Genomic DNA, 27,288 nt, shown 5'->3' with positions numbered 1-27,288 from the left:
GGGTTTGCAGATGGCAACGTAGCGGTCATAGGACATGACGGTGAGAAGAAAATACTCTGCACCAAACAAGAAACATACACAGAAGACCTGGGCAGCACAACCTGCAAAGGAAATGACCCTGGTATCCCACAGAGAGTTGACCATGGATTTGGGCACAGTGATGGAGGTGGAGCCCAGGTCCAGGAGGGTGAGGTTGAGCAGGAAGAAGTACATGGGGGTGTGGAGGTGCTGGTCACAGGCTATGGTGGTGATGATGAGGCCGTTGCCCAGGAGGGCAGCCAGGTAGATGCCCAGGAAGAGCCAGAAGTGCAAGAGCTGCAGCTCCCGTGTGTCTGCGAATGGCAGGAGGAGGAACTGGGTGATGGAGCTGCTGTTGGACATTTGCTGCCTGTGGGCATGAGGACCTGTGCAAGGAGGAAAAGACAGTGACAATTTAGGGGAGACTTCTCTGGGAAAAACCAAAGCCATTTCCCACAGACCCTCCCACAAAGAGACTCTTTTCTTTTTCCAGGAGAACATCCTGGCTGGAGCCCTCGTCGGTGCTTGATGAGTGTGCAATGAAGAGCAGGGTCTCTGCCCAGGGGCTCTTGAGGGGTCAGCCTGAGCCTGTGTGATGGGTGGGGCCGGGGCCAGTCCTGGGGTTCAGCTTTGTCAGATGGAACCGCTCCTGCTGCAGAAGGGACTGTCAGCATCTGTACCCCCAGACCTGAGAAAATGAGTTTGAGAGGTTTAGTGTTTCTACAGCTCCTTCTGCTCTCACAGCCTGGGGAGTGTTCTTGGGTGTCAGAAACCCTCAGCATTTCTGCTGCACTCAGGGAGAACAGAGCGAGTCCTGCGAGACCAGAGGATGCCTGTGGGTCAGTGCAGAGTGAGGGCAGCTGCTCTGTCCCTCTGTCTTCCTCCATCTGCCCTGGGCTGGCACCTTTCTGAGATGGTGATCACACTGCCATGTCACCCTGAAAAGCCACCAGGACTGCTGAGAGCAGAGGGACCCACCTCAGACTATGACACGTCTCACCCTTTCCTAAGGTTGAAGCTCTCTACTTCTAGCCCAGGATACACACAGCTCATTTCATAAACTCAACAGCATTTTATCTGCCATAGCATCTCTATGTTTCTCTATGTTCAGATAACACAAAGATGCTGTAGGACAGGATTGGAAGAAAACCTCGAGCATACAGCGAAGTGTCCTAATGATGGCATTTGATTCAGGGAGACTCAGCTCATTCCCCAGCCCCACACACTGCATTGCCCACAGCCCCACAGCTCAGAGCAAAGCTGGGACACGTGTTCCCATGGACACAGCTGCAGGAAAGGACCCACAAGATCAGGCTGTGACTCTGCAGCTGAAACTCCCATCCCCAGAGAGCCTGACAGCAAGAACCAGATCACACCAACAGTGACCCAGAGCAGTGGAGCAAGAAGGAAACTGCGGTGAGGGTGGGTGTGAGAGAGGCCAGGGCAGAGGCAGCCGGGCACTCAGACAGCGTCACCCTTCCCCAGCTGTGCAGCCACCTCCCACACACCAGCATTGCCGGGCAGCTGCTCTCAGCCCCTGTGCTCTGCAGAGGGAACTGGAGCTCTGGCTGCACAGGAGCTGCTTCATGCCTTGGAGCCCCCAGCCCTGAGGGCAGAGGCTTTGCTGGCTGGGAGAGGAGGTGAGGGGGCTGCTCACAGGAGGGATCTGCACTGCAGGAGTCATACGGAGTTTTCTGTATTCTCTCTCTGATAACAATTCTGAGTTTAGTTTCCTCTCATTTCTGATCATTTCCCTGCTGCCTGGACATTCTCCCCGTGGGAACAGTTTCCCTGTCCATGTCTCTTCCCTGTCAGCACTCACAGACCATCCCACCCTCTGTGCCCTCAGGCTGGCCCTACAGATCCTGCCTGTTCACAGGGCACTGCCTGGGGGCATCTTCCTGTTCACAGACTGGGGAAAAGGACAGGTCAGAGTAAGACTGACGAGTATAGCCAATGTGCTGCAGAGCAGCAGCTGAAGGGATGTTATGAGGCTTCTGGCAGATGTACTGATGACTCTGAGTTGCAGTTCAGGAGTCTCAGTGACTTGTTTAAGCATGAGAGCTCATCTTCATTTTATCCTTTCCTGCACCCCCCAACCCTTGGGATAGGAAACTGAAAAGACAGGCTCAGGAAAGCTCCCTATCTGTCTGGTAATCCTTGCATTGGTCTTCTGCTTGAGGCATCCACTTGGAAAAATCCTGGGGGTGATCTGGAGCTGTGAGCAGCCCTGACCCACACAGCACCCCCTTAACAGCAGAAGCACCTTTCCTGCCTTGACACGGGTCGCTCCTTCCCCCCACAGCTTCTCCCCACAGCACCGTGGGGATCTCCCCGGGCAGGCTGAGCGCTGACCCTGGCAGGCGGCAGAGTCCCTGCCCCGGCACAGCCCTGGGGTGCAGGGACCCTGCTCTGCAGGACAGCCCTGGGCACCCCTGGGTGCTCACCTGGCTTCACAGCTGTTCAAAATTGCCTGACAAGAGCCCCCTCCTTACTGATCCCTCAAGCTGTGCCTGTGCTAAATTGAGGAGATGCCTCCAGGAGCTACAGTTGCATTGCCCTGCACCCAGAGACTTACCATGGCAAGGGCTGCAAAGATTTCTCCTCCAGTGAGCTCTCAGTCATCCTCCCCATCCTGACCACCTTTCATCTCTCTCTGCCTTGCTCGTCTCCCTGAGATCCCCAGGCAGAGCCCTCAGCCCTGCTGCGCTTTGCAGAGGAGCTGCTCCTGGGCAGAGCTGTCTCTCTGCAGCGCTGCCACTTGCCATGAGCTCCCTGTGTCCCAGGAGCCCAGCCCAGCTCAGCAGCACAGGAGCAGCCCAAGGGGCTTTAATGACCCCTCTGGTGGGTTTGGTGCTGAGTCAATGAACCTCAGACCCTGGAGGAAGCTGAAGAAACCTCTCAAGAAGTCCAAGTCAGATTCAAACTCCGAAGTTTCTTGTAATGTTAATGGGTCCCACTGAGGAACACTACTGAGGAACTGAACCCAGGGTCTGGTTAGAGAAGAAAACTGGAGGCAGAGATGACAGGTCAGGACAAGCAAGGTGAAGGTCTCTCTGATGCTGAGTAAACCTGGATGTGTTTCATTAACCAAAGGGCCAAGCCCTGACCCCAGCCCTGGGAAGGCAGATCCTGTCCCTCCCACGTTGCCCAGGGCCCTTCCTGGGACAGTGTGATGTGGGGCTGTGCAAGGCCAAGGGCAGGACTATGGTCCCACACCTCCCAGGTTCCTGGCTGGGGACAAGGAGGCCATGAGGCCCCTGTGCTGTAAGGACAAGGTGTCTCCTCACAGGCATCAGAGCTGGAGACAACAGCCACAGCCAAGGGGAGAAGGAGCTCATGTCTGTTGGGGGCTTTAAACCTCTTTACATCCCTTGATCCTCTCCACGACAGCCTGTCCTATGCTGTGGCATCCCCTGCACCTCTTTCCCTGCAGGCTGGACACATCCCCCCTGCTGCCCCACCTTGCTCTTGTCTGAGCATCTTCCTTCCTTTGCTGATCTCTCTCCATCCTCCCCAGCTGTTCCTTGAAGCACAAAGCCTTGGGCTGATGCAGACTCCTCTGGGTGACCTGCTCCACCACAGCACTGCCCTTCCACTCACATTCCTTGCTGCTCTTGTGCAGCCTGGACCTCCCCAGCTGCAGTTTGTGCCATTATTTCTTTCCTATTCTGTTTCCCACTATGAAGAAAACCTCCACCCTCTCTGAAACCACCCTTCCAGCACTCTCAGGCTACTCCTACACTGCTGCAGCCTCCCCAGCGCTGCTGGGCCAGAGCAGCCCAGGTCCCTCAGCATCCCACACCATGTGCACAAGGTCCTGACCCCTGCCTTGGCACAGCCCTGCACTCTCCAGTTCCTCCCTGCTTCTCCAAACTGGGAGCCGCACACTGGCACACACCCGTGTGTGTGGGGTCACACCAGTGCTGAACCGAATGGGATGAGAACTCCAGGTGTCTGGGTCCCCACGCTCCTCCTCATGCAGCCCCGTGTGCAGCTGCCTTGTTCATGGTGAGCGTGCAGCACGGGCTTGTGTGGCGGCCCTTGTAGTGCCCAGGCCCTTCTCCTCAGGGTCCCTGCTCAGCGTGTCAGGTCCTGCTCTGTCCTGATGGATGGGGTTATTCTCCTGCCCCGATACAGGACTGGCCGCTTCTCCTTTTGAAACTTAGGAGATTCCTGATGGTGGAACCCCAAAGTTTCTCCAGGTCTGGACTCTCCCTGCACTGCTGCAGCCGCATTCCCTCCAATTCCAGCCAGGACAGGGACCGCTCGCCCGGGGAGCCCCCGGTGCCCCCTAAAGAAAAGGGGCCTCAGCCTCCAGGACTCTCCTGAGCCCAGAAAGTGGCCACTAAAATGGCAGCAGTAGCAGGCTTCCATCCAGAGTTTATTCAAGAAAAAGGAAATAATTTCCAATTTCCCTAGCACAGTCTTTCAGTGCTGCTTTCTCCTCCTTATGCTGGTGCCTCTCCCTGACTGCTGTGCCCCACTTTCGGTGGCACCAGATTGTTGGGGGCCATGGCCATGTGCCCCCACAGCCCCAGGGCTTTGTCATTGGTGCTCTCACTCACAAGGGAAAACCCATCTTGTCACTCCCCACATAAAGGAGCTCCAAACATCCAAGCAACTTCTTCACTCTGAGGGAATCCCACTGCTGACCCTTCCAGCCCGTCTCTCCTGAAAAGCCTGTACCCAGCCATTGCAGCACCCCAAGCTGTGTGATTTGTCCCACAACGCCTGGCAGTGACTCCATGGGTGTCAAACAGCACAGGCTGCAGCTTGTCCTGGCTGTGCCCTTGGCTGAGGGCATCAGTGCACAGTTGGGCTGTGGCACCTCAGCTGTAGCACCCGGCCAAGCTCTGAGAGTCTTCGGGAAATCTGGTTGGTCTCAAGAATCCAGGTCCCCATGTGTGCAAAGGTTTGACTTCAGAGCAGAGCAATGTCACAGTGGTTGGCAGATGGAAAGTTAGGGCTGAAATTGGGCAACAGGAGAGTGAGCAAGCCCTGCTGTCCCCAAGGCCAGAGAGAAACAGGGCTGGGAATGACAGACCTGGAAGGAAACGTGTGTTTTGTCAGTGGCGTCTCTGCTGCCCCTGAGGTACTTGGGCAGACGTGTCACTGATCTCTAGGAATGACAAGGTGCTGCTGACAGGCCCAAGGTGACAGTAGTTTGTCTGTTCCTTGATTATGTTATCAAGGAGTTGAGAACAGGTTTGGTGAAAAGAAAAAAAGGAGATTTGGAAGTGTTGCTATACGCATGGACACCGCGGTGTGAAGCGCTTCCTATTCATGGGCTGCCCTACATCTACTGGATAGAGAAGGGACAGATCTTGCGATGCTTCAGAGGTGGGAATGAGTTTCTTGCACAAAGGCACCGAATCTGTCTGCAGTGCTGTCTGGGGTGTCTGTCCCACACTCGCTGTGGATGGGGATGGCTGCCCTGGACAGGACCATCGCTGTCCCTGCCCAATGCATGTAGGAGTGTGCGAGAGCCTTGGCACCTCACGTAACACTGCAGGCCTGTAACTGGCATTAAAGGGAATAACCGCCCTGAATTTGATTTGTCAATAGAATTATAGAAAAATTTCAGCTGGAAGAGACCCTCAGGATCATCGAGTCCAACCATAACCCAACTCTAGCACTAAACCATGTCCCTAAGAAACCCAATTAAATGTCTTCTAAACACCTCCAGGAATGGTGACTCCACCACTGCCCTGGGCAGCCTGTTCCACTGCTTTTCCATGAAGAAATGTCTCCTAATATCCAATCTGAACTTTCCCTGGCACAACATGAGACCATTTCCTCTCATCCTATAACTTGCTGCTTGGGAGAAGAGGCCAACACCCACCACGCTACAACCTCCTGTCAGGTAGTTGTAGAGACCGATAAGGTCTCCCCTCAGTCTCTTTTTTTCCAGGCTAAACAGCCTCATGTCCCTCAGCTGCTCCTCATAAGACGTGTGATCCAGGCCTGTCACGGTCCATTCGGTGATGGACTCGTGATGGTTCATTTACCTTGATCCTGAAGTGCAAAATTAAGGGAATCAAAAAGCCAAGAGGTTGTAATTCAATCATCAATATTTCTTTATTTATTTTGCCCGTAAAGCAGCACGTGATAGAGAGAGTGGAGAAAAAGGAAAGGAAAGAAAGGGGGAAAAAAAAGGGTTGGCTACCACTACAAGATCCAAAGGCGTCCCTATGGTCTCGGGTGTCGTGAGAAGAGTCCTGCCGGTTCTCCGTTGTGATCCGTGATCCTTTGGTGGGGAGAGCTCAGCGATGTCCCGTCGGGAATCGTCTTTCATGCTTCTTCACCCTGCTTCGCTCCCATGGATTGAGGCCAATCTCTGCCTTTGTTTCGCAATCCAGGCTGAACTGCGCAGGCCTGAAGAGTCCCCGCTTCACTTGCCAGAACCCGTCTGTGCCTGCATCGCCTCGGTTCAGGGTTCTCTTACTGGTCCATTGGGTGACCTCAAGACCTTCGTCAAGCCTCTGCGCATGCTCTTCTTCACTGGCCTTAGTAGCAGGGAGGAGGTGGGGGCAAGTTTGGCTGAGGCAGCAGGTGAAAATCCATCTTCTGGACAGCAGCTGTAGTCCCCAGGTGGGAGAGACCTGTAGAACACAATTCCTTTTAGGAGGTGGGGGCAAGTCTGGCTGCGGCAGCAGGTGGAATCCGTACAGCAGCCATTGTTACCTGTAGCCCCCAGGTTGGAGAGACCTGTACAAGACAATTTTTTTCGTCAGGCCTCTCTCCAAGTCATTGTCCAATTCTTTCTATCAGGGCATCTGTTCTCCAAGTCCCTGATGGCGATGTTCAGGCAAATACTGTTCTTCGGACTGACTCCTACACCTTCCAATCCCTGATTTCTGTGATTCTGTGAGATGGAGGGGCCAGGAGAGGGAGATGTGAGGAGATGGATGGATGAGGAGATAGACACACCAAGAGAGGGAGGGTCGGGTGGGTGGTGGGTGAGGAGCTCGGGATGGACAGATGGACAGAGACACGAGGTGATGGAGACACCAGGAGATGGAGATGGAGGGACCAGGAGGTGGGTGAGAAGATGGGGATGGACAGATGGACAGATGAGGGTGGAGACACCAGGAGATGGAGAATGAGGGTCAGGTGGGTGGTGGGATGAGGAGATGGAGGGATGGCCATGTGGAGGGACGGATGGATGGACAGATGGATGATGGACAAGTAGACGCTGGCCAACTAGATGCCCCCTGCTGGGCCCTCCGCTCACTCACACGTCTTGTTGGGCAACACCAACTTCCTGGTGGCCCCAAAATGGATCCAGATGAACTTCCCTGGGAGAGCAGCAGTGGCCACTGCCCCTGGCAGGCCCCGCCCACAGACCCCACCCACAGGCCCCACCCCCTCCACTCACCAATCAGGAGGAGTTCGTGGGAGATGTTAGGGTCTTGTGTTTTCCATCCTCCAGATGAGGTTGGATGAAGTTGGGGAGATGTTTGGGGGTCTCAGTTGAGGTTCAACATCCTCCAGGTGGCACAAAGCTGGGGAGATCTTGGAGTCTTGGGGTTCAACATTGTCAGCGTGAGTTGAGGCAACATTGGGGGAGATGGTTCATGTCTTGGGTTCTCCATCCTCCCAGGGGAAGAGGGATGAAGTTGGGGAGATGTTTGCGGGTCTTAGTTGGGGTTCAACATCCTCTGGGTGGGACAACACTGAGGGAGATGTTGGGGGTCTTGGAGTTCTCCACCGGCTAGATGAGGAGCGATGAAGTTGGGGGAGATGGTTGGGTCTTGGGTACTCCATCCCTCAGGTGGGACAACACTGCGGGAGATGTTTTGGAGTCCTGGGTTCTCCACATTCCAGATGAGGTAGGACAAAGTTGGCAAAGATGTTTGGAGTCTTGGTTGGGGTTCAACATCCTCCAGGTGAAGAAGGCATGAAGTTGGGGAGGTGTTTGGGGTCTTGGGGTTCAATATCCTCCAGATGGGACAAAATTGGGTGAGATGTTGGGGTTCAACATCTTCTGGATGACGTGGGACAACACTGCGGGAGATGTTTGGTGTCTTGGGGTTCTCCACCCTCTAGATGAGGTGGGACAATGTTGGAGAGATGTTTGGGGTCTTTGTTGGGGTTCAACATCCTCCATATGAGGTGGGGTGAATCTGGGGAGATGGTTGGGGTCTTGGGATTCTCCACCGGCTAGATGAGGTAGGACAAAGTTGGAGAGGTGTTTGGGGTCTTGGGTTCACTATTCCCCAGATGGGACAACATTGGAGGAGATGTTTGGTCTCAGCTGGAGTTCAACCTCCTCCATGTGAGGTGGGGTGAAGTTGGGGGAGATGTTTGGTCTTGGGTTCCAACATCCTCTAGATGAGGTGCGGTGAAGTTAGGGAGATGGTTGGGGTTGAACATCCCCAGGTGAGGAGGGGGTAATTTTGGGGAGAAGTTTTGAGGTCTTGGAGTTCAATACTCTCCACGTAAGGTGGGATGAAGTTAGGGGAGATGTTGAGGTTCTGGTTGGCCCAAGGGGTCCAGACATGGGACATCGGGGCCTGGGTGGCACAATGGAGCTGGAGATGGGACATCATAAGACTTGGTGTCCCCAAAGTGTCCACGAATAGGACATCCTGAGTCTTGATGGCTTCACAGGGTCCAGGGATGTGACATCTTGGCCTGGGTGGCCCAAAGTGTCCGGGGATGGGACATTCTAGGTCTCGTTGGCCTAAGGGGTCCAGGGATGGGAAATTTTGGCTCTTGATGGCCCAAGGGGGCTGGAGATGGGACAATTTGAGTCCAGGGATGAGATATCCTGGGTCTGGGTGGCCCAGGTGGTCCAGGGATGGGACATCCTCATCTTGGTAGTCAAAGGGGTCCAGAGATGGGACATCCTGGGTCTTGTGGCCTCACAGCATCCAGGGATGGGACATCCTGGCCTGGGTGGTCCATGGGTTGGGGCATTTAACATCTTGATGGCTCAAGATGGCTGCAAATGGGACATCTTGAGTCCAGAGAAGGGATGTCCTTGGTCTTATTGTCCCCAAAGTGTCCAAGGATGGGACACCTTGGGTCTTGGTGGTCTAAGGGGTCCCGGTTCAGAACATTTTCAGTATTGATGGCCCAACGTGTCCAGATATGGGACATTTTATGTCCTGGTGGCCCAAGGTGTCCAGGGATGGGAAATTTTGGCTCTTGATGGCCCAAGGGCGCTGGAGATGGGACATTTTGGGTCCAGAGATGGCACAACCTTGGTCTTGGTGGCGCAAGGGGGCTGGAGATTGGACATTCTGCATCTTGGTGGCCCAAAGTGTCCAGCGATGGGAAATCTTCTGTGCAAGGATAGGACATCTTGGCCCGGGAGCTCCAGAGGTCCAAGGGTTTGGACATTCTGGGTCTTGGTGGCCCAAAGGGTCCAGGGATGGGACATTTTGGGTCCAGAGATGGGACATCTTGGATCTAGGGATGGGACATCTTGGTCCCAGTGGCCCAAAGTTTCCAGTGATGGGGCATTGGAGCTCTGAGATGGGTCATTTTGGTTCACAGTGGCCCAAGGAGTCCAAAGATGGGACATCTTGGTCTTGGTTTCCCAAGATGGCTGAACATGGGACATCCTGGTCTTGGTAGCCGAAGGGGTCTGGAGATACGACATCCTGGGTCTTGGTGGCCTCACAGTGTCCAGGGATGGGACATCTAGGCCTGGGTGTCCCAAAGTGTCCAGGGATGGGACGTTTTAGGTCTTGGTGGCCAAATGTGTCCAGGGATGGGACATCTGGGATATGGGATTGGACATTTTATATCTTGGTGGCCTAAGGTTTCCAGAAAAGGGACATCCTGGGACTTGGTGGTTCAAAGTGTCCAGGGAATTGGCATCTTGGCCTGGGTGGTCCATGGTTTAGGGCATTTAGGTATTGGTGGCTCAAGGGGGCTGGAGATGGGACATATTGTGTCCAGAGATGGGACATCCTGGGTCTTGTTGGCCCAAAGTGTCCAGGGATGAGACATCTTGGTCTCTTTGGCCTAAGGGGTCCAGAGATGGGACCTCTTTGCTCTGGTTGGCCCAAATGTCCAGGGATGGGACATCCGGGGTCTGGGATGAGACACCCTTGCTCTCTGTGGCCCAAGGGGTCCAGGGATAGGACATTTTTGGTCTTGGTGGTCTGAGGGGTCCAGAGATGGGACATTTTAGGTCTTGATCACCCAAAGTCTCCAGGGATGGTACATCCGGGGTCTGGGATTGGACATTTTATGTCTTTGTGGCCAAAGTTGTCCAGAGATGGGAAATCTTGGTCTGGGTGGTCCAAGGGGGCTGGACATGGGACATCTTAGGACTTGGTGTCCCCAAAGGGTCTAGGGATGAGACATCCTGGGTCTTGGTGTCCTCACAGTGTTCAGGGATGGGACACCTTGGCCTGGGTGCTCCAAGGGGTGCAAAGGTTGGGACATTTAAGGTCTTGGTGGCCCAAGATGGCTGCAGATGAGACATCTTGGGTCCTGAGATGGGACAACCTGGGTCTTGGTGGCCCCAAACAGTCCAGGGATGGGACATGTTGGCCTGGGTGTTCCAAAGAGTCCAGGTATGGTACATTTTAGGTCTTGGTGGCCCAAGGTGTTCAGGGATGGGACATCTTGCCCTGGGTGTTCCAAGGATGGGACATTTTGGGTCTGATTGGCCCAAAGTGTCCAGGGATAGGACATCTGTAGTCTGGGATGGGACATCCTGGGTTTTGGTGGCTCAGTGGGTCCAGGACAGGAACATTTTTGGTCTTTTGGTGGCCTAAGGGGTCCCGAGATGGGACATCTTGGCGTGGATGGCTCAAGGGGGCTGGAGATGGGTCATCTTAGGACTTGGTGTCCCCAAAGGGTGCAGGGATGAGACATCTTGGGTCTTCATGGCCTCACAGTGTCTAGGGTTGGGACATCTTGGCCTGGATGGTCCAAGGGGGCTGGAGATGGGACATCTTGGGTCCCAGGATGGGACATCCTGCGTCTTGGTGGCCCAAAGTCTCCAGGCATGAGACATCTTGGATCCAGGGATGGGACATTTTAGGTCTTGGTGGCTCAAAGTGTCCAGGAATGGGACATCTTGATCTTGGTGGCCCAAGGTGGCTGGAGATGGGACATCTTAGGACTTGGTGTGCCCAAAGTTTCCAGGAATGGGTCATCCTGGGTCTTGGTGGCTTCATGGGGTCCAGAGATGGGATATCTGGGCCTGGGTGGCCTAAAGTGTCTAGAGATGGGACATCTTGGATCCAGGGATGGGACATTTTAGGTCTTGGTCCCAGAGTCTCTAGGCATGGGATATCCGGGGTCTGGCATGGGACATTCTGGCTCTCAGTGGCCCGAGGAGTCCAGGGACATGACATTTTAAGTTTTGGGGCCCTAATGGGTCCACGGACAGGAAATTTAACCCTGAGCGGCCCAAGGTGTCCAGGGATGGGAGATTTTGGCTCTTAGTGGCCTCACAGTTTCCAGGGATGGGACATAGCAGCAGCGAGAGCGACTTTGGTAGCAGTGCCAGCCATGGCAGCGTGTCTGGCTGCCACCCCGTCTCCTCTTTCACCAGGACCGGGCCACAGTGGGGTGGCCACCTCCCTGTCCTGCCAGAGGATGCAGCTCTGCACCCCCGGCCCTGCTTTTAAAGGGGTGCCTGGGTGGGGCCCTTTGTGACATCACCAGTGACATCACAATGCCCCACTGTGGCAGTTGCACATCCCCCTGAGATCCAGAGCCTTCAATGGGGCAGTCGATGGCTCCTTCGCACCTTTTGTGCCCCGCTGTGCCTGTCCCCACGTACACACCAGGGTGGTACCAAGGTGCTGACAGCCACATCCTCCCCTGCCCCGGGCAGGGTGACTTCACCTGCACCAGCTGGGGGGCAGGAGGGGTGGGACCCTCAGTCAGTTGACAGGGTCCTCAGCAAAGGAGGTGCCCAGAGAGACTGAGAAGCTTCTGGACTATGTTGTAATATCCACAGCCTGTCACGTCCTGCCCTCAGGTATGAGTGCGGAATGGAGGGAATGGAGGTTCTAGTTTTCCTGTTCTGGGAGAGTTTCATCCTCGGTGGAGGAGGGAGCTGAAGGTGTAACGGGTAGGACTTCTTTCATGCTCTGTGAATGTTCTTTTGGATTATGCCACCTTGATACCAGTTTACTCAGTTTATCAAGGGGTAGGTAAGCCCTCCATTATATCTCTGGGAACTCCCTTTTTAATTCCCAAAACCCACCATTGTTGTCGGATCTTAGGTTTTTCCCTCTTTCCTCTTCTAATATGTGGATGCTTCTTTCTCGCAGCACTGGTAGCAGCAGCAGTACCCGTAGAAAGGGGCAGTTTCTTGACTTCAATGTGACGGATTCCTCTCGACCTTTCTTCTAGGATTTTTACAGGGCCATATTTCCTATTATAATGTATCAATTCTTGTGCTACTTCCCCCCATGTCCACACCTTTTTAGTATTTGGTTGGTTGGGGGAAGTTGTGGCAGGGGTAAAGAGTGAATCAATGCTAGTGTCTGCTGCATCCTTCTGGCTCCCACTTCTGGTATCGTGGCTTCTCATCAAACCTTCCAACCTTTCTACTGGGCTCATCAATGCGATTGTCCTTTGAAGGTTTAAGTGACTCTGGGAGTCCCCTTATCAAGGAAGTCATCATGTCAGGACTCACTGCCAGCATCATTGAGGATTCACATTTGGGAATCAATTTTCTTTCATGTACCATTTGCAAGCAGGCTGCTTTGTGTACACTTTCTAGCAATTCATCAGGTGTGCCAGTGATTGCCAGGGGCTCTCCCCTATCTAAAGGGTTTAGCCCTCCAGCCCAATAAGCAGCTCGCTGGGTTAGGGACCATGGGGCATGTCTGTCACCAGTTGTTAAGAAAACTCCATGCCCCCAGTAACCATTAGCTTCCTGTTCACTTAACTAAATTTGGTCTCCCCCAGTTAGGGATACGTGCCACACGTGCTCCGTTTCAGATTCTTTAGGGAGGCGCCCATACTCTCTCTTTAGTTTGCCAGCTCGGTGGCAGTGTAAGGTGTTTGCTTAGTTGTAATGTGAGGGTCAGTATCCTCTTCATTTGCACAAAAATATTCTGTTTTCACTAAGGGTCTCACGTGTGGGTTTTCCTCATCATGTTTTCTCATCTCCTCCAATTCTTTCTGAGGGTGAATTTGATTTATTTCTCAGATACTTTTCTCCTCTAGCTGCCGCTCCCTCAGCACTCCTGTGCTTTTTAAACATTCCTCCTTTAGAGTAGCTTTTAATGAGCGGTTTTCTTCCCTCTCTTTTTCGAATCATTGTGAAGAATTTTCTAATTGTTCTAAATTGGAGATCGTTTTTTGCGAAATCTGCACCAGATTTTCAAGGGATTCTATAATTTTGCTTTCATTACTACGTTGCCTGAGGTGATCTTCAATTGCTGCTACTAGGCTGGCCTAGGACAGCACAGACCATAGCTTTGTTCTTATCTGATCTAAACTTAGACTTAGTCTGTAGAGAAAGCACTCGGTCCACTACATGTCGGAGTGGATCCTTAGGACGAGCCTCGTTGGACGGAAAGAGTCGGCCAGAATAACGACAGCATCCCAATGTGGGTTAAATCATTCTCCTTTATTCAACATAACAACAAAGACTATATAGAACTTTTTCCCTGAGCACGCGCTAAAGAAACAGTAATGATTGGCTACAATGCGCTGATCACGCGTCCCATCCCCATTTGCTATTGGTGATCAGCCACTGTCCACGCGCCGTGACGTTCCATGTCTCTGCTGGCAGAGGACGGCAAGCGGCAGCCTAAACCTAAACCGCGGCCATGTGGAGCCCTGGATTGCTTACCACACATACATGTTATGTCTCCTAACAAGTTATCCACAACTACACTCTGTCAATTAGCCCAATTATCACAAGCCCAGTCCTCTCTGGGTATGGAGGGTCGAGCCCCTTACTTTGCTAAAAGTGTGTAGAACGAGTCTCGATCTTTCCATAACCAAAAATCTTGATTATCAACCTTTTCAGTCATTCTTATTATGAAGGGACCAAACCCACGTCGGGAAGGCACAAGTTAGTTATACAAAAGCACAGCAACTGCTGTGTCACCCTTCTCTTTCCCGAGTGGTTGGAGGGGACAAAAATCTGCTACGGGAAGGCTCAACTTAGTTACGCAAACACACAGGATTGCCCCTTCACTCTCTCTAGCAGACAATTCTCATCAACATGAGAACAACACCCATTTTTGCACTTTGAGATCCCAGAGACAGAGCCCTCAACTCAAGTTTGGAGCGCTCAACACCAAGGCGTGTGTGGCGTGCGGGAAATCTGAATCGCCCCCCTTACTTTCTGGACACCTCTCACCTTATTAGTTAGGGCCAGGTGTGGCTGGAGCGAAACTTTCTTCCCCTATTACAGACCACACAGCACCTGCACTCCTCTGTATTCTCAGAATCCTGTCCGTGACACCAATTTAATGTCACGGTCCATTCCATGATGGACTCGTGATGGTTCATTTACCTTGATCTCGAAGCGCAAAATTAAGGTGACCAAAATGCCAAGGGGTTACAATTCAGTCAAACAGTGTTAACTTTATTATTTTGCACGTAAAGCGGCACGCGATAGAGAAAGTGGAGAAAAGGGAAAGAGAAAAAAAAGGGGAAAAGAGGATTAGCTACCACCACGAGTTCCAAAGGCGTCCCTATGGTCTCAGGTCCCAAAAGCAGCATCCTGCCAGTCCTCCATCATGATCCATGATCCTTTGGTGGGGACATCTCAATGATGTCCAGTTGGGAATCATCTTTTACGCTTCTTCACCCCTCCTCTCTCCCGTTGATTGAGGCCAATCACCGCCTTTGTTTTGCAATCCAGGGTGAACTGCGCAGGCCTGAAGAGTCCCCTCTTCACTTGCCAGAACCCGTCTGCGCCTGCGTCGCCTCGGTTCAGGGGTCTCTTACTGGTCTGCTGGGTGACCTCTAGACCTTCGTCAAGCCTCTGCGCATGCTCTGCTTCGCTGGCCTTAGTAGCAGGGAGGAGGTGGGGGCAAGTTTGGCTGAGGCAGCAGGTGAAAATCCATCTTCTGCACAGCAGCTATTGTCCCCAGGTGGGAGAGACCTGTAGAACACAATTCCTTTTAGGAGGTGGGGGCAAGTCTGGCTGCGGCAGCAGGTGGAATCTGTACACCAGCCATTGTTACCTGTAGCCCCCGGGTCAGAGAGACCTGTAGAACACAACTTTTTTCGTCAGGCCTCTCTCCAAGTCATTGTCCAATTCTTTCTATCAGGACATCTGTTCTCCAAGTCCCTGATGGAGATGTTCAGGCAAATACTGTTCTTTGGACCAACTCTTATACCTTCCAATCCCTGATTTCTGTGATTCTGTGAGATGGAGGGGCCAGGAGAGGGCGATGTGAGGAGACGGATGGATGAGGAGATAGAGACACCAAGAGAGGGAGGGTCGGGTGGGTGGTGGGTGAGGAGCTCGGGATGGACAGATGGACAGAGACACCAGGAGATGGAGGTGGAGATGGAGATGGAGATGGAGGTGGAGATGGAGATGGAGATGGAGGTGGAGATGGAGATGGAGATGGAGATGATGGAGATGGAGATGGAGATGGAGATGGAGGTGGAGATGGAGGTGCAGATGGAGGTGGAGATGATGGAGATGGAGATGGAGATGGAGATGGAGATGGAGGTGGAGATGGAGATGAAGGTGGAGATGGAGGTGGAGGTGGAGGTGGAGATGGAGGTGGAGACGGAGATGGAGATGGAGATGGAGATGGAGATGGAGGTGGAGGTGGAGATGGAGGTGGAGGTGGAGATGGAGATGGAGATGGAGGTGGAGATGGAGATGGAGATGGAGATGAAGGTGGAGATGGAGATGATGGAGATGGAGATGGAGATGGAGATGATGGAGGGACCAGGAGGTGGGTGAGAAGGTGGGGATGGACATACGGACAGATGAGGGTGGAGACACCAGGAGATGGAGAATGAGGGTCAGGTGGGTGGTGGGATGAGGAGATGGAGGGATGGCCATGTGGAGGGACGGACGGATGAACAGATGGATGATGGACAAGTAGATGCCGGCCAACTAGATGCCCCCTGCTGGGCCCTCCGCTCACTCACACATCTTGTTGGGTGACACCAACTTCCTGGTGGCCCCAAAATGGATCCAGATGAACTTCCCTGGGAGAGCAGCAGTGGCCACTGCCCCTGGCAGGCCCCACCCCCAGACCCTGCCCACAGGCCCCACCCCTCCACTCACCAATCAGGAGGAGCTGACGGGAGATGTTGGGATCTTGGGTTTTCCAGCCTCCAGATGAGGTTGGATGAATTTTGGGATATGTTTGAGGATCTCAGTTGGGATTCAACACCCTCCAGGTGGGACAAAGTTGGGGAGATCTTGGAGTCTTGGGGTTCAAAGTCGTCAGCGTGAGGTGTGACAACACTGGGGGAGATGGTTCAGGTCTTGGGTTCTCCATGCTCCCAGGTGAAGAGGGATGAAGTTGGGGAGATGTTTGCGGATCTTAGTTGGGGTTCAACATCCTGCAGGCGGCACAACACTGGGGAAGATGTTGGGGGTCTTGGGGTGTTCTCCACCCTCTAGATGAGGTGGGACAAAGCTGGAGAGATGTTTGGGGTCTTGGTTGGGGTTCAACATCCTCCATATGATGTGGGGTGAAGTTGGGGAGATAGTTGGGGTATTGGGGTTCTCCACCCTCCACATGAGGTGGGAGAAAGCTGGAGAGGTGTTTGGGGTCTTGGGTTCTCTATTCCCCAGGTGGGACAACACTGGGTGGAGATGCTGGGTCTCAGCTGGAGTTCAACCTCCTTCGGGTGAGGTGGGGTGAAATTGGGGGAGATGTTTGGTCTTGGGGTCCAACATCCTCTAAATGAGGCGCGGTGAAGTTAGGGAGACGGTTGGGGTTGAACATCCCCAGGTGAGGAAGGGGTAAGTTTGGGGAGAATTTTTGAGGTCTTGGAGTTCAACACTCTCCACATAAGGTGGAATGAAGTTGGGGGAGATGTTGAGGTCTTGGTTCTGGTTGGCCCAAGGGGTCCAGGCATGGGACGTCGGGGCCTGGGTGGCCCAGTGGAGCTGGAGATGGGACATCTAGGCCTGGGTGTCTCAAAGTGTCCAGGGATGGGATATCCTGAGTCTTGGTGGCCTCATCATGTCCAGGGATGGGACATCTAGGCCTGGGTGTCCCAAAGTGTCCAGGGATGGGACGTTTTAGGTCTTGGTGGCCCAAAGTGTCCAGGGATAGGACATCCTAGCCTGGGTGGTCCATGGGTTGGGGCATTTAACATCTTGATGGCTAAAGATGGCTGCAAATGGGACATCTTGAGTCCAGAGAAGGGATGTCCTTGGTCTTATTGTCCCCAAAGTGTCCAAGGATGGGACATCTTGGGTCTTGGTGGTCTAAGGGGTCCCAGGATAGTACATTTTCTGTATTGGCGGCCCAAAGTGTCCAGAGATGGGACATTTTATGTCCCGATGACCTAAGGGTTTCAGGGATGGGACATCTTGCACTGAGTGGCCCAAGGTATCCAGGGATGGAAAATTTTGTCTCTTGATGGCCCAAGGGCGCTGGAGATGGGACATTTTGGGTCCAGAGATGGCACATCCTTGGTCTTGGTGGACCAACGGGGCTGGAGATTGGGCATTCTGCATCTTGGTGGCCCAAAGTGTCTGGCAATGGGAAATCTTCGGTGCAAGGATAGGACATCTTGGCCTGGGAGCTCTGGGGCTCCAAGGGTTTGGACATCCTGGGTCTTGGTGGCCCAGAGAGTCCAGGGATGGGACATTTTGGGTCCAGAGATGGGACATCTTCACTCCAGGAATGGGACATCTTGGTCTCGGTGGCCCAAAGTGTCCAGGGATGGGACATTCTGGGTCTTAGTGGCCCAAGGGGTCCAGTGATGGGACATCTTGGTCTTGGTGGACCAAGATGACTGGAGATGGTACATCCGGGTCTTGGTGGCCCAAAGTGTCCAGGGATGGGACTTCTTGTGTTCAGGAATGGGACATCTCGGCCTGGGTGGTCCAATGGGCCCAAGGGTTGGGACATTGTAGGTCTTGGTGGCCCAAGATGCCTGGAGATGGGACATTTTGGGTCATGGTGGCTTAAAAGTTCCAGATATGGGACATCCTGCATCTTGGTGGCCCAAAGTGTCCAGGGATGGGATATTTTGGGTCCAGAGATGGGACATCTTGGATCCAGGGATGGGACATCTTGGTCCCAGTGGCCCAAAGTTTCCAGGGATGGGACATCGGAGGTCTGAGATGGGGCATCCTGGCTCACAGTGGCCTTGGTCTTGGTGGCCTAAGTGGTCCAGGGATGGCACATCTTGGCCTGGGTAGTCCAAGGGGTCCAAGGGATGGTACATTTAACATCTTGGTGGCCCAGGATGGCTGGAAATGGGACATCTTGGGTCCAGAGGTGGGACATTCTGGGTCTTGGTGTCCCCAAAGTGTCCAGGGATGGGACATTCTAGGTCTTGGTGGCTGAAGGGGTCCAGGGATGGACCTCCTGCTCTGAGTAGCCCAGGGGATACAGGGATGGGAAATTTTGGCTCTTGATGGCCCATGGGGGCTGGAGATGGGACAATTTGGGTCCAGGGGTGAGATATCCTGGGTCTGGGTGGCCCAAGTGGTCCAGGGATGGGACATCCTGATCTTGGTGACCTCCTAGTTTTCAGGGATGGGACATCTTGGCCTTGGTCACCTAAGGGATCCAGGGATGGGAAATTTTGCCTCCTAATGGCCTCGCAGAGTCCAGGGATGGGACATGTTGTTGGCCTAAGGGTTCCAGGGATGGGACATCAGGGGTCTGGTTGGCCCAAGGTGGCTGGAGATGGGACATCTTGGGTCCAGAGATGACACATCTTGGTCTTCGTGTTCCAGAGTGTCCAGAGATAAGACATCTTGGTCTTGGTGGCCCAAAGTGTCCAGGGATGGGACATTTTAGGTCTTCGTGGCCTAAGGATCCAGACATAGGACATCCTTTGTCTTGGTGGCCCAAAGTTTCCAGGGATGGGACATCTTGGCCTGGGTAGCCCAAGGGGGCTGGAGATGGGACATCTTGGGTCCCGGGATGGGACATCCCGCATCTTGGTGGCCCAAAGTCTCCAGCCATGAGACATCTTGGATCCAGGGATGGGACATTTTAGGTCTTGGTGGCCCAAAGTCTCCAGCCATGAGACATCTTGGATCCAGGGATGGGACATTTTAGGTCTTGGTGGCCCAAAGTGTCCAGGGATGGGACATCTTGATCTTAGTGGCCCAAGGTTGCTGGAGATGGGACATCTTAGGACTTGGTGTCCCCAAAGTTTCCAAAGATGGGTCATCCTGGGTCTTGATGGTTTCATGGGGTCCAGAGGTGGGATATCTGGGCCTGGGTGGCCTAAAGTGTCTAGAGATGGGACATCTTGGATCCAGGGATGGGACATTTTAGGTCTTGGTCTCAAAGTCTCCAGGGATGGGATATCCGGGTTCTGGCATGGGACGTTCTGGCTCTCGGTGGCCCAAGGGGTCCAGGGATGTGACATTTTAGGTCTTGGTGCCCTAATGGGTCCAGGGACAGGAAATTTTATCCTGCGTGGCCCAAGGTGTGCAGGGATGGGAAATTTTGGCTCTTATTGGCCTCACAGTTTCAGGGATGGGACATAGCGGCAGCGAGAGCGGCTCTGGTAGCAGTGCCGGCTACGGCAGCATGTCCGGCTGCGGCCACATCTTTTCTTTCACCAGGACCAGGTCACGGTGGAGTGGCCACCTCCCTGTCCTGCCAGAGGATACAGCTCTGCACCCCCGGCCCTGCTTTTGAAGGGGTGTCTGAGCGGGGTCCTTTGTGACATCACCAGTGACATCACAATGCCCCACTGTGGCAGTTGCACATCCCCCTGAGATCCAGAGCCTTCAATGGGGCAGTTGATGGCTCCTTCGCACCTTTTGTGCCCCACTGTGCCTGTCCCCACGTACACACCAGGGTGGTACCAAGGTGCTGACAGTCACATCCTCCCCTGCCCCGGGCAGGGTGACTTCACCTGCACCAGCTGGGGGGCAGGAGGGGTGGGACCCTCAGTCAATTGACAGGGTCCTCAGCAAAGGAGGTGCCCAGAGAGACTGAGAATCTTCTGGACTATGTTGTAATATCCACAGCCTGTCACGTCCTGCCCTCAGGTACGAGTGCAGAATGGAGGGAATGCAGGTTCTTGTTTTCCTGTTTCTGGGAGAGTTTCATCCTCGGTGGAGGAGGGAGCTGAAGGTATAATGGGTAGGACTTCTTTCATGCTCTGTGAATGTTCTTTTGGATTATGCCACCTTGACACCAGTTTACTCAGTTTATCAAGGGGTAAGTAAGCCCTCCATTATATCTCCGGGAACTCCCTTTTTAATTCCCAAAACCCACCATTGTTGTCGGATCTTAGGTTGTTCCCCCTTTCCTCTTCTAATATGCGGATTCTTCTTTCTCGCAGCACTGGTAGCAGCAGCAGTACCGGTAGAAAGGGGCAGTTTCTTGACTTCAATGTGACGGATTCCTCTCGACCTTCCTTCTAGGATTTTTACAGGGCCATATTTCCTATTATAATGTATCAATTCTTGTGCTGCTTCCCCCCACGTCCACACCTTTTTAGTATTTGGTTGGTTGGGGGAAGTCGGGGCAAGGGTGAACAGTGAATCAATGGCAGTGTCAGGTCAATCCCTCTGGCACCCACTTCTGGTACCCTGGCTTCTGATCAAACCTTCCAGTCTTTCTACTGGGCTCATCAATGCGATTGTCCTTTGAAGGTTTAAGTGTCTCTGGAAGTCCCCTTATCAAGGGAGTCATCATGTCAGGACTCACTGCCAGCATCATTGAGGATTCACATTCGGGAATCAATTTTCTTTCATGTATCATTTGCAAGCAGGCAGCTTTGTGTGCACTTTCTAGCAATTGATCAGGTGTGCCAGTGACTGCCAGGGGCTCTCCCCTATCTAAAGGGTTTAGCCCTCCAGCCCAATAAGCAGCTTGCAGGGTTAGGGACTACGGGGCACGTCTGTCACCAGTTGTTAAGAAAACCTCACGCCTCCAGTAACCATGAGCTTCCTGTTCACTTAACTGAATTTGGTCTCCCCCAGTTAGGGATATGTGCCACATGTACTCCATTTTAGGTTCTTTAGGGAGGCGCCCATACTCTCTCTTTAGTTTGCCAGTTCGGTGGCAGTGTAAGGTGTTTGCTTAGTTGTAATATAAGGGTCAGTATCCTCTTCATTTGCAGGAAAATATTCTGTTTTCACTAAGGGTCTCACGTGTGGGTATTCCTCATCACGTTTTCTTGTCTCCTCCAATTCTTTCCGAGGGTAAATTTGATTTATTTGTCGGATACTTTTCTCCGCTAGCTCCTGCTCCCTCAGCACTCCTGTGGTTTTTAAGCATTCCTCCTTTTAGTGTGGCTTTTAATGAGCCGTTTTCTTCCCTCTCTTTTTCTAACTGTTGTGAACAATTTCCTAATTATTCTTCTAAACTAGAGGTTGTTTTTTGCAAAATCTGCACCAGATTTTCAAGGGATTCTATAATTTTGCTTTCATTACTATGTTGCCTGAGGCAATCTTTGATCACTGCGACTAGGCTGGCTCCTAGGACAGCCCAGACTATAGCTTTGTTCTTATCTGATCTGTAGTTAGACTTAGGCTGTAGAGAAATCACTCAGCCCACTACACTCTGTCAATTAGCCCAATTATCACGAGCCCAGTCTTCTCCAAGTACGGAGGGTCGAGCCCCATACTTTGCTAAAAGTGTGTAGAGCGTCTTGATCTTTCCCTAACCAAAAATCTTGATTATCAGCCTTTTCAGTCATTCTTATTACGAAGGGGCCAAACCCACTTCGGTAAGGCACAACTTAGTTATACAAACCCACAGCAACTGCTGTGTCACCCTTCTCTTTCCCGAGTGGTTGGAGGGGCCAAAAATCTGCTATGGGCAGGCTCAACTTAGTTACGCAAACACACAGGATTGCCCCTTCACTCTCCCTAGCAGGCAATTCTCATCAATGAGAACAACACCCATTTTTGCACTTTGAGATCTGAGAGACGGAGCCCTCAACTCAAGTTTGGAGCGCTCAACACCAAGGTGTGTGTGGTGTGCGGGAAATCTGAATCGCCCCCCTTGTTTTCTGGACACCTCTCACCTTATTGGGTGTAGGGCCAGGTGTGGCTGGAGCGAAACTTTCTTCTCCTATTACAGACCACACAGTACCTGCACTCCTCTGTTTTCTCAGAATCCTGTCCATGACACCGGTTTAATGTCACGGTCCATTCGATGATGTACTCGTGGTGGTTCGTTTACCTTGATCTTGAAGCGACCAAAATGCCAAGGGGTTATAATTCAATCAAACGGTGTTAACTTTATTATTTTGCCCATAAAGCGGCACGCGATAGAGAAAGTGGAGAAAAGGGGAAGAGAAAAAAAGGGGGAAAGAGCATGAACTACCACCATGAGTCCAAAGGCGTCCCTATGGACTCAGGTCCCGTACAGCGTCCTGCCGGTCCTCCATCGTGATCCGCGATCCTGTGGTGGGGACATCTCAATGATGTTCAGTCACAAGACACCTTTTATTCTTCTTCACCCGTCCCCTCTCCCACTGATTGAGGCCAATCTCTGCCTTTGTTTCGCAATCCAGGCTGAACTGTGCAGGCCCAAATAGTCCCTGCTTTGCTTGCCAGAACTTGTCTGTGCCTGCATCACCTCGGTTCAGGGGTCTCTTACTGGTCTGCTGGGTGACCTCAAGACCCTCTGCCAGCCTCTCTGCATGCTCTTCATTGTTGGCCTGAGTAGCAGCTAAGAGGTGGGGGCAATTTTGGCTGAGGCAGCAGGTGAAATCATCTTCTGGACAGCAGCTATTGTTACCTGTAGCCCCAGGTCAGAGAGACCTGTACAACACAATTCTTTTCCTCAGGCCTCTCTCCAAGTCCTTGTACAGTTCTTTCTATCAGGGCATCTGTTCTCCAAGTCCCTGATGGCGATATTCAGGCAAATACTGTTCTTTGAACCGACTCTTACAGGAGGCCATGGAGAACACGCAGCCAGGCTCTTCACCATGGTGCGTGGTAGAAGAACAAAAGAGAATGGGTGGAAGGTGAGAGAGGTTCAGCCAGGAAATAAGGAAAAGCTTTTTCCCCAGGAGCTCAGCCAAGTGCTGTCTCAGGTCACCCAGAGAGGCTGCACAGGCTCTGTCCTTGCAGGTTTTCAATCTCTGATTAAATCAAGGCTTGAACACCTTGGTCTGACCCAGTTTGTGACAGGTTGGACTGCAGACTCCTGAGGTCCCTTAAACCTCAGTTCTCTTACAATCCCATTGTGATGTTGGGCTCTGTTTCTGACTGGTCAGAGCAGACGATTATGGGCCATGAATCCAGCTGTGCTGGAGGTGACCATCTAAACCAACATCTCAACCAGTGAACCAGTCAACAGCTCAGTGTGACTCGCTCTGGGCAAAGTGTGAGGAGTCCTGGGCAGGGAAGGTTTAGAGGGCATGGGGCGCTATGCAAGACACAAAATGATCTTGGCTTAATGCCTGCAGGCCTATCAGATGTCAGTTAATGTCAACAAAAATTAAAATAAGAAGAACTGAAGACAAAGATCCAAAGCAAAGGAAGGTGTCAACATACTTGTCTTTATTTTTCTTTTTTTCTTTGGGAGGGTTTCTTTTCTTTGAAAAGGAAAGAGTTTTCCAGAACTGGGAATGGATTTAGGACACAAATGTCTTCAGCTCCAGGGACACAGACACCTGGTGCCAGTGTAGATGCCCCAGGAACCCCTGCCCAGGCTCCACTGCATTGCAAGGTGCTCTGGTCTCCCCCAGGTCCTCTGTGATAGATGCCAATCCCAGGCCAGCACCTCCCGTGCACTGGGGCCCCGAAAATGGCACTGGATGTTTATGGTGAGACAACAGATGACTGATGTCTGCCTGGAAAGGTGCACTTTGTTGTTGTGGTTGTTTTGTGGTTTGGTTTGGGGTTTTGTTTTTGTTTTTTGTTTGTTTTGTTTTGTTTGTTTCTGGGGTTTTTTGCTTATTTTTAACATATTAAAACAAAAATCCAAAACAAACAAAAAAACCCCCACCAGAAACACAAAAAAATGCTAAAAAGTGAATTACCAGGAAGTGTACTAAGAGTACAAAAACAAATATTGGTCTTCCCCTGTACTTCTATTTCCAGCACTCTATTATTTCATCTCCCTCATCATTCAGGAGTTTCCACCTCTCCTGATTAAATGTCCATGTCAAAGGACAACTTTCCAGCAGACTGTCTGGACGTTTGCCCTTCCCAGTGCTCTCAGGTTTCCTCCTCCACTTGCTCTTTGGTCACTCAGTTGCCTCTCAACTCTCTGGTTTCTGCTTTGAGCTTCGGGGAGTTACAAACTTGCCCCATTCTTCAGAGATTTAATTAACATGGTAGTCAACATGTTAATTGGGTTTATACCTATTCTTTCCTATCTCTTTGTCTAAAACAGTTCTTGTGTGGATGTCCCGTGTGGATGGTGGACCTCATTAGATCCAGCTTACACACACAGTTGAGGAAAGTGGTTTAGTGTTTATGGAATTGTGTGGTGTTTACACAGGAGAGCAGGTGGGAGCTGGTGTGCAGGAGCTGCAGCATCCACCTGCAGAGCTCAGTGCAGAAGTCTGATGTGAAGAAAAGTGATGCCAGTCCCAGGTGGCCAATGAGGGAACGGGCAGACTGGGGGTGGGCGGTGAGGAGCAAGGGTGTCCATACAGTGTCCAGCCTCAAGGGACTGTTCTCCTGCCTGTCCAGATGGCTTCAGGAGACCCTCTGGATCAATGTCCATTGCAGAATGCTGCTGTCACTTCCTCTATACACTGAAAAATGACAGAAAATACCCTTGAAAGAAAAAACCCTCCTTTATGAAATCTTCTTTGAAATCTTCATCAGTAAGTGTCCCATTGAAACCTCTCCAGTTAGTTCTACAAGTCTTGAAGATTTGAAGAAAATTATAGAAAGAAACATTGCTCGTTAGGGCTTTCTGTGTTTTAATGAGCCCCATGGCGTATTTGGTGCTGAGTCCATGAACCTCAGATACCAAGGACAGACTGAAGAATCTCCTCAAGAAGCCCAAGTCAGAAGCAAAGCCCAAAGTACCTTGAAGCATTAATGGGCCCCACTGAGGGCTGTTACTGACAAAGCCTCCCCAGGGACTCGTTAGAGCAGATAATTGGAGGCAGTGATTTCATCAGGCAAAGGCAAAGTGCAGCAGCTCTGATGCTGAGAAAACCCTTGATTTGTTTGATGAAGGAGAATGGCCAAGCCCTGACCCCCTGCCCCTGGGAAGGGAGATCCTGTCCCTCACGCGTGTCTCAGGGCTCTTCCTGGGGATGTGGGGATGATGCCCAGTGCAGGACAATGGTGTGACACTCCCTGGGGGGTGCAAGGAGGCAATGGGGCGCCATGGCCATGACAACCATGTGTCTCCTCTTCGGCCTCGCTGTCAGGGACATCAGCCATAGCCAAGGGGACAAAGACATTGTGACTTCCAGGGACATCCAGCCTTGCCAGCACCCTTGGCCATCTCCACCACGGTCCATCCTACACTGTCCCAGGCCTGTGGCTGTTTCCCCACAGGCTGCAGACACCCCATGCGCTTCCCCAGCTAGTTCTCACCCCAGTGTGTCCCCACCCGTGCTGCTGTCTCTCCATCCCCACCAGCTGTTCCTTGAAACACAAAGCCATGGCTGATCCAGAGTCCTTCTGAATGACCTTAGTACTGTGCTCAGAATGACATTTCTTTGTCCTGAGGTCCACTCTGGACCTCCAGAGCTGCAGTTTCTGATGGTTTTCCTTTCTCATGCTGTTTCCCATTACCAAAAAAAAAACCAACCAAACAAGCATGCCATCATCTCGGAAAGTGATTTTCAAGATTTCTGAAGCTACTACTACTCTTTCTTGTCATGGTTTTACCACAGCCACCAACTAAGACCATGAGAGCTGCTCACATCCTGCTCCCAGTCCCCAAGTGGGATAAGGGAGAGAACTGAAAGGGAAGGGAGAAACTTGTGGGTTTAGAAAAAAATATAAGATGACAATAAAACCAATAAAAATAATACACTACTAATAATAATATACTTATACTACAATATACATAAAGTAAAATATACGCTACTCAGTGCAAGCCCAACAGAGCTAACCATAGTAGCCGGAAAACTGAAATGAACTAGCTGGAAAAGGCATCTCCAGCTTTATACCGAGCATGATGCTAATGGTAGAGAATAGCTCGTTGATTGACTTGGGTGTCAATCAAGGTGCTGTCCTGTCTGTGCCCCCTCCTACCAATTTGCACCTGCAGCTGGACTCCAAAGAAGTCCTTGGTTTCACTAATAGTCAAGGTAAATTAAATAGAAATAGATAAATTAAATTAAGAAAACATACTCTGTGCAATCCCTCATGTAACTCCAGTCACACAGAACAGACAGTCCTGCAGAAGGGAGCACCTTGGTCCTGAACAGCCAATCCCAGCAAGAGAGAGCAAAAAGGCGACAGGCAGAAAGGCCCAAGGGCCAACTGCAAAATGGCAGAACAGCAAAAGGCCGAACTAACATCGAACTCCAGACAGAACGAAACTTCTGAATGGAACTAACCAAACCAGCCGGAAAACCCAAAATAACGGATGTAACAAGCCCTAAAAGCCAGCTCCGGCTTTATACTGAGCATGACGCTAATCACAGGGAATATTTCATTGATCAGCCTGCATGTCAATCCAGGTGCTGTCCTGTCTGTGTCCCCTCCTGCCAATTTGCATCTGCAGCTGGATGGCCAAAGAAGTCCTTGGTTTCCCTGACAACAGCCAAGATATCAGTGAGTTCTGACATTCCTTTCATACCAAATGGCAAACACTGTAAAGCTCCTAAAAGAAAAAATTAACTCTATCCCAGGGAAGAAACAGCGTTATTATTCTCATAGCAAATCTAAACAAAAGACTGTAGTAGCTATGAAGGAGAGAGATTCAAAATGCATGAAGAAAATTAACTCAATCTCAGTAAAAACAGCACGTTTCCTCAGCCTCCACTTCACCAGGCTAAAGAAGTTTGGGTCTCTCAACATCTCCACACATGACCCAGACTGTCTCTGGCCACACGACAGCTCCTCCCCGTTCCTGCAGAGTGGGGAACCTCCCACTGGGACACCCCGCTCCAGATGTGACCACACCAGTGTGGAGTCAAGATGGACAATAACTGCCCTTGGCTGGGTGGCCACGCTCCTCCCAGTGCAGCCCAATGTGCTCATGGGCATATTCCTGTTTAGCACCACTGAGAACTGACTGAACAGCCAGGCTC

General features: G+C 52.0%; 1 protein-coding gene across 1 annotated transcript in view; it reads right to left on the bottom strand.

Moving 5' to 3' along the window:
• Positions 1–1,891: 1,891 nt before the first annotated feature.
• LOC135999333 (olfactory receptor 14A16-like) overlaps positions 1,892–27,288 on the bottom strand; it is a 29,016-nt gene continuing 3,619 nt past the window's right edge. The window contains exon 2 of the mRNA XM_065652893.1: positions 1,892–1,930. Coding sequence (XP_065508965.1) covers positions 1,892–1,930 — 39 coding nt within the window. The remainder of the gene's footprint in view (positions 1,931–27,288) is intronic.

The sequence above is a fragment of the Caloenas nicobarica genome, chromosome 28 (assembly GCF_036013445.1).
Source record: "Caloenas nicobarica isolate bCalNic1 chromosome 28, bCalNic1.hap1, whole genome shotgun sequence".
Taxonomy (NCBI): Eukaryota; Metazoa; Chordata; class Aves; order Columbiformes; family Columbidae; genus Caloenas; species Caloenas nicobarica.
This window is presented reverse-complemented; position numbering and strand designations above follow the sequence as displayed.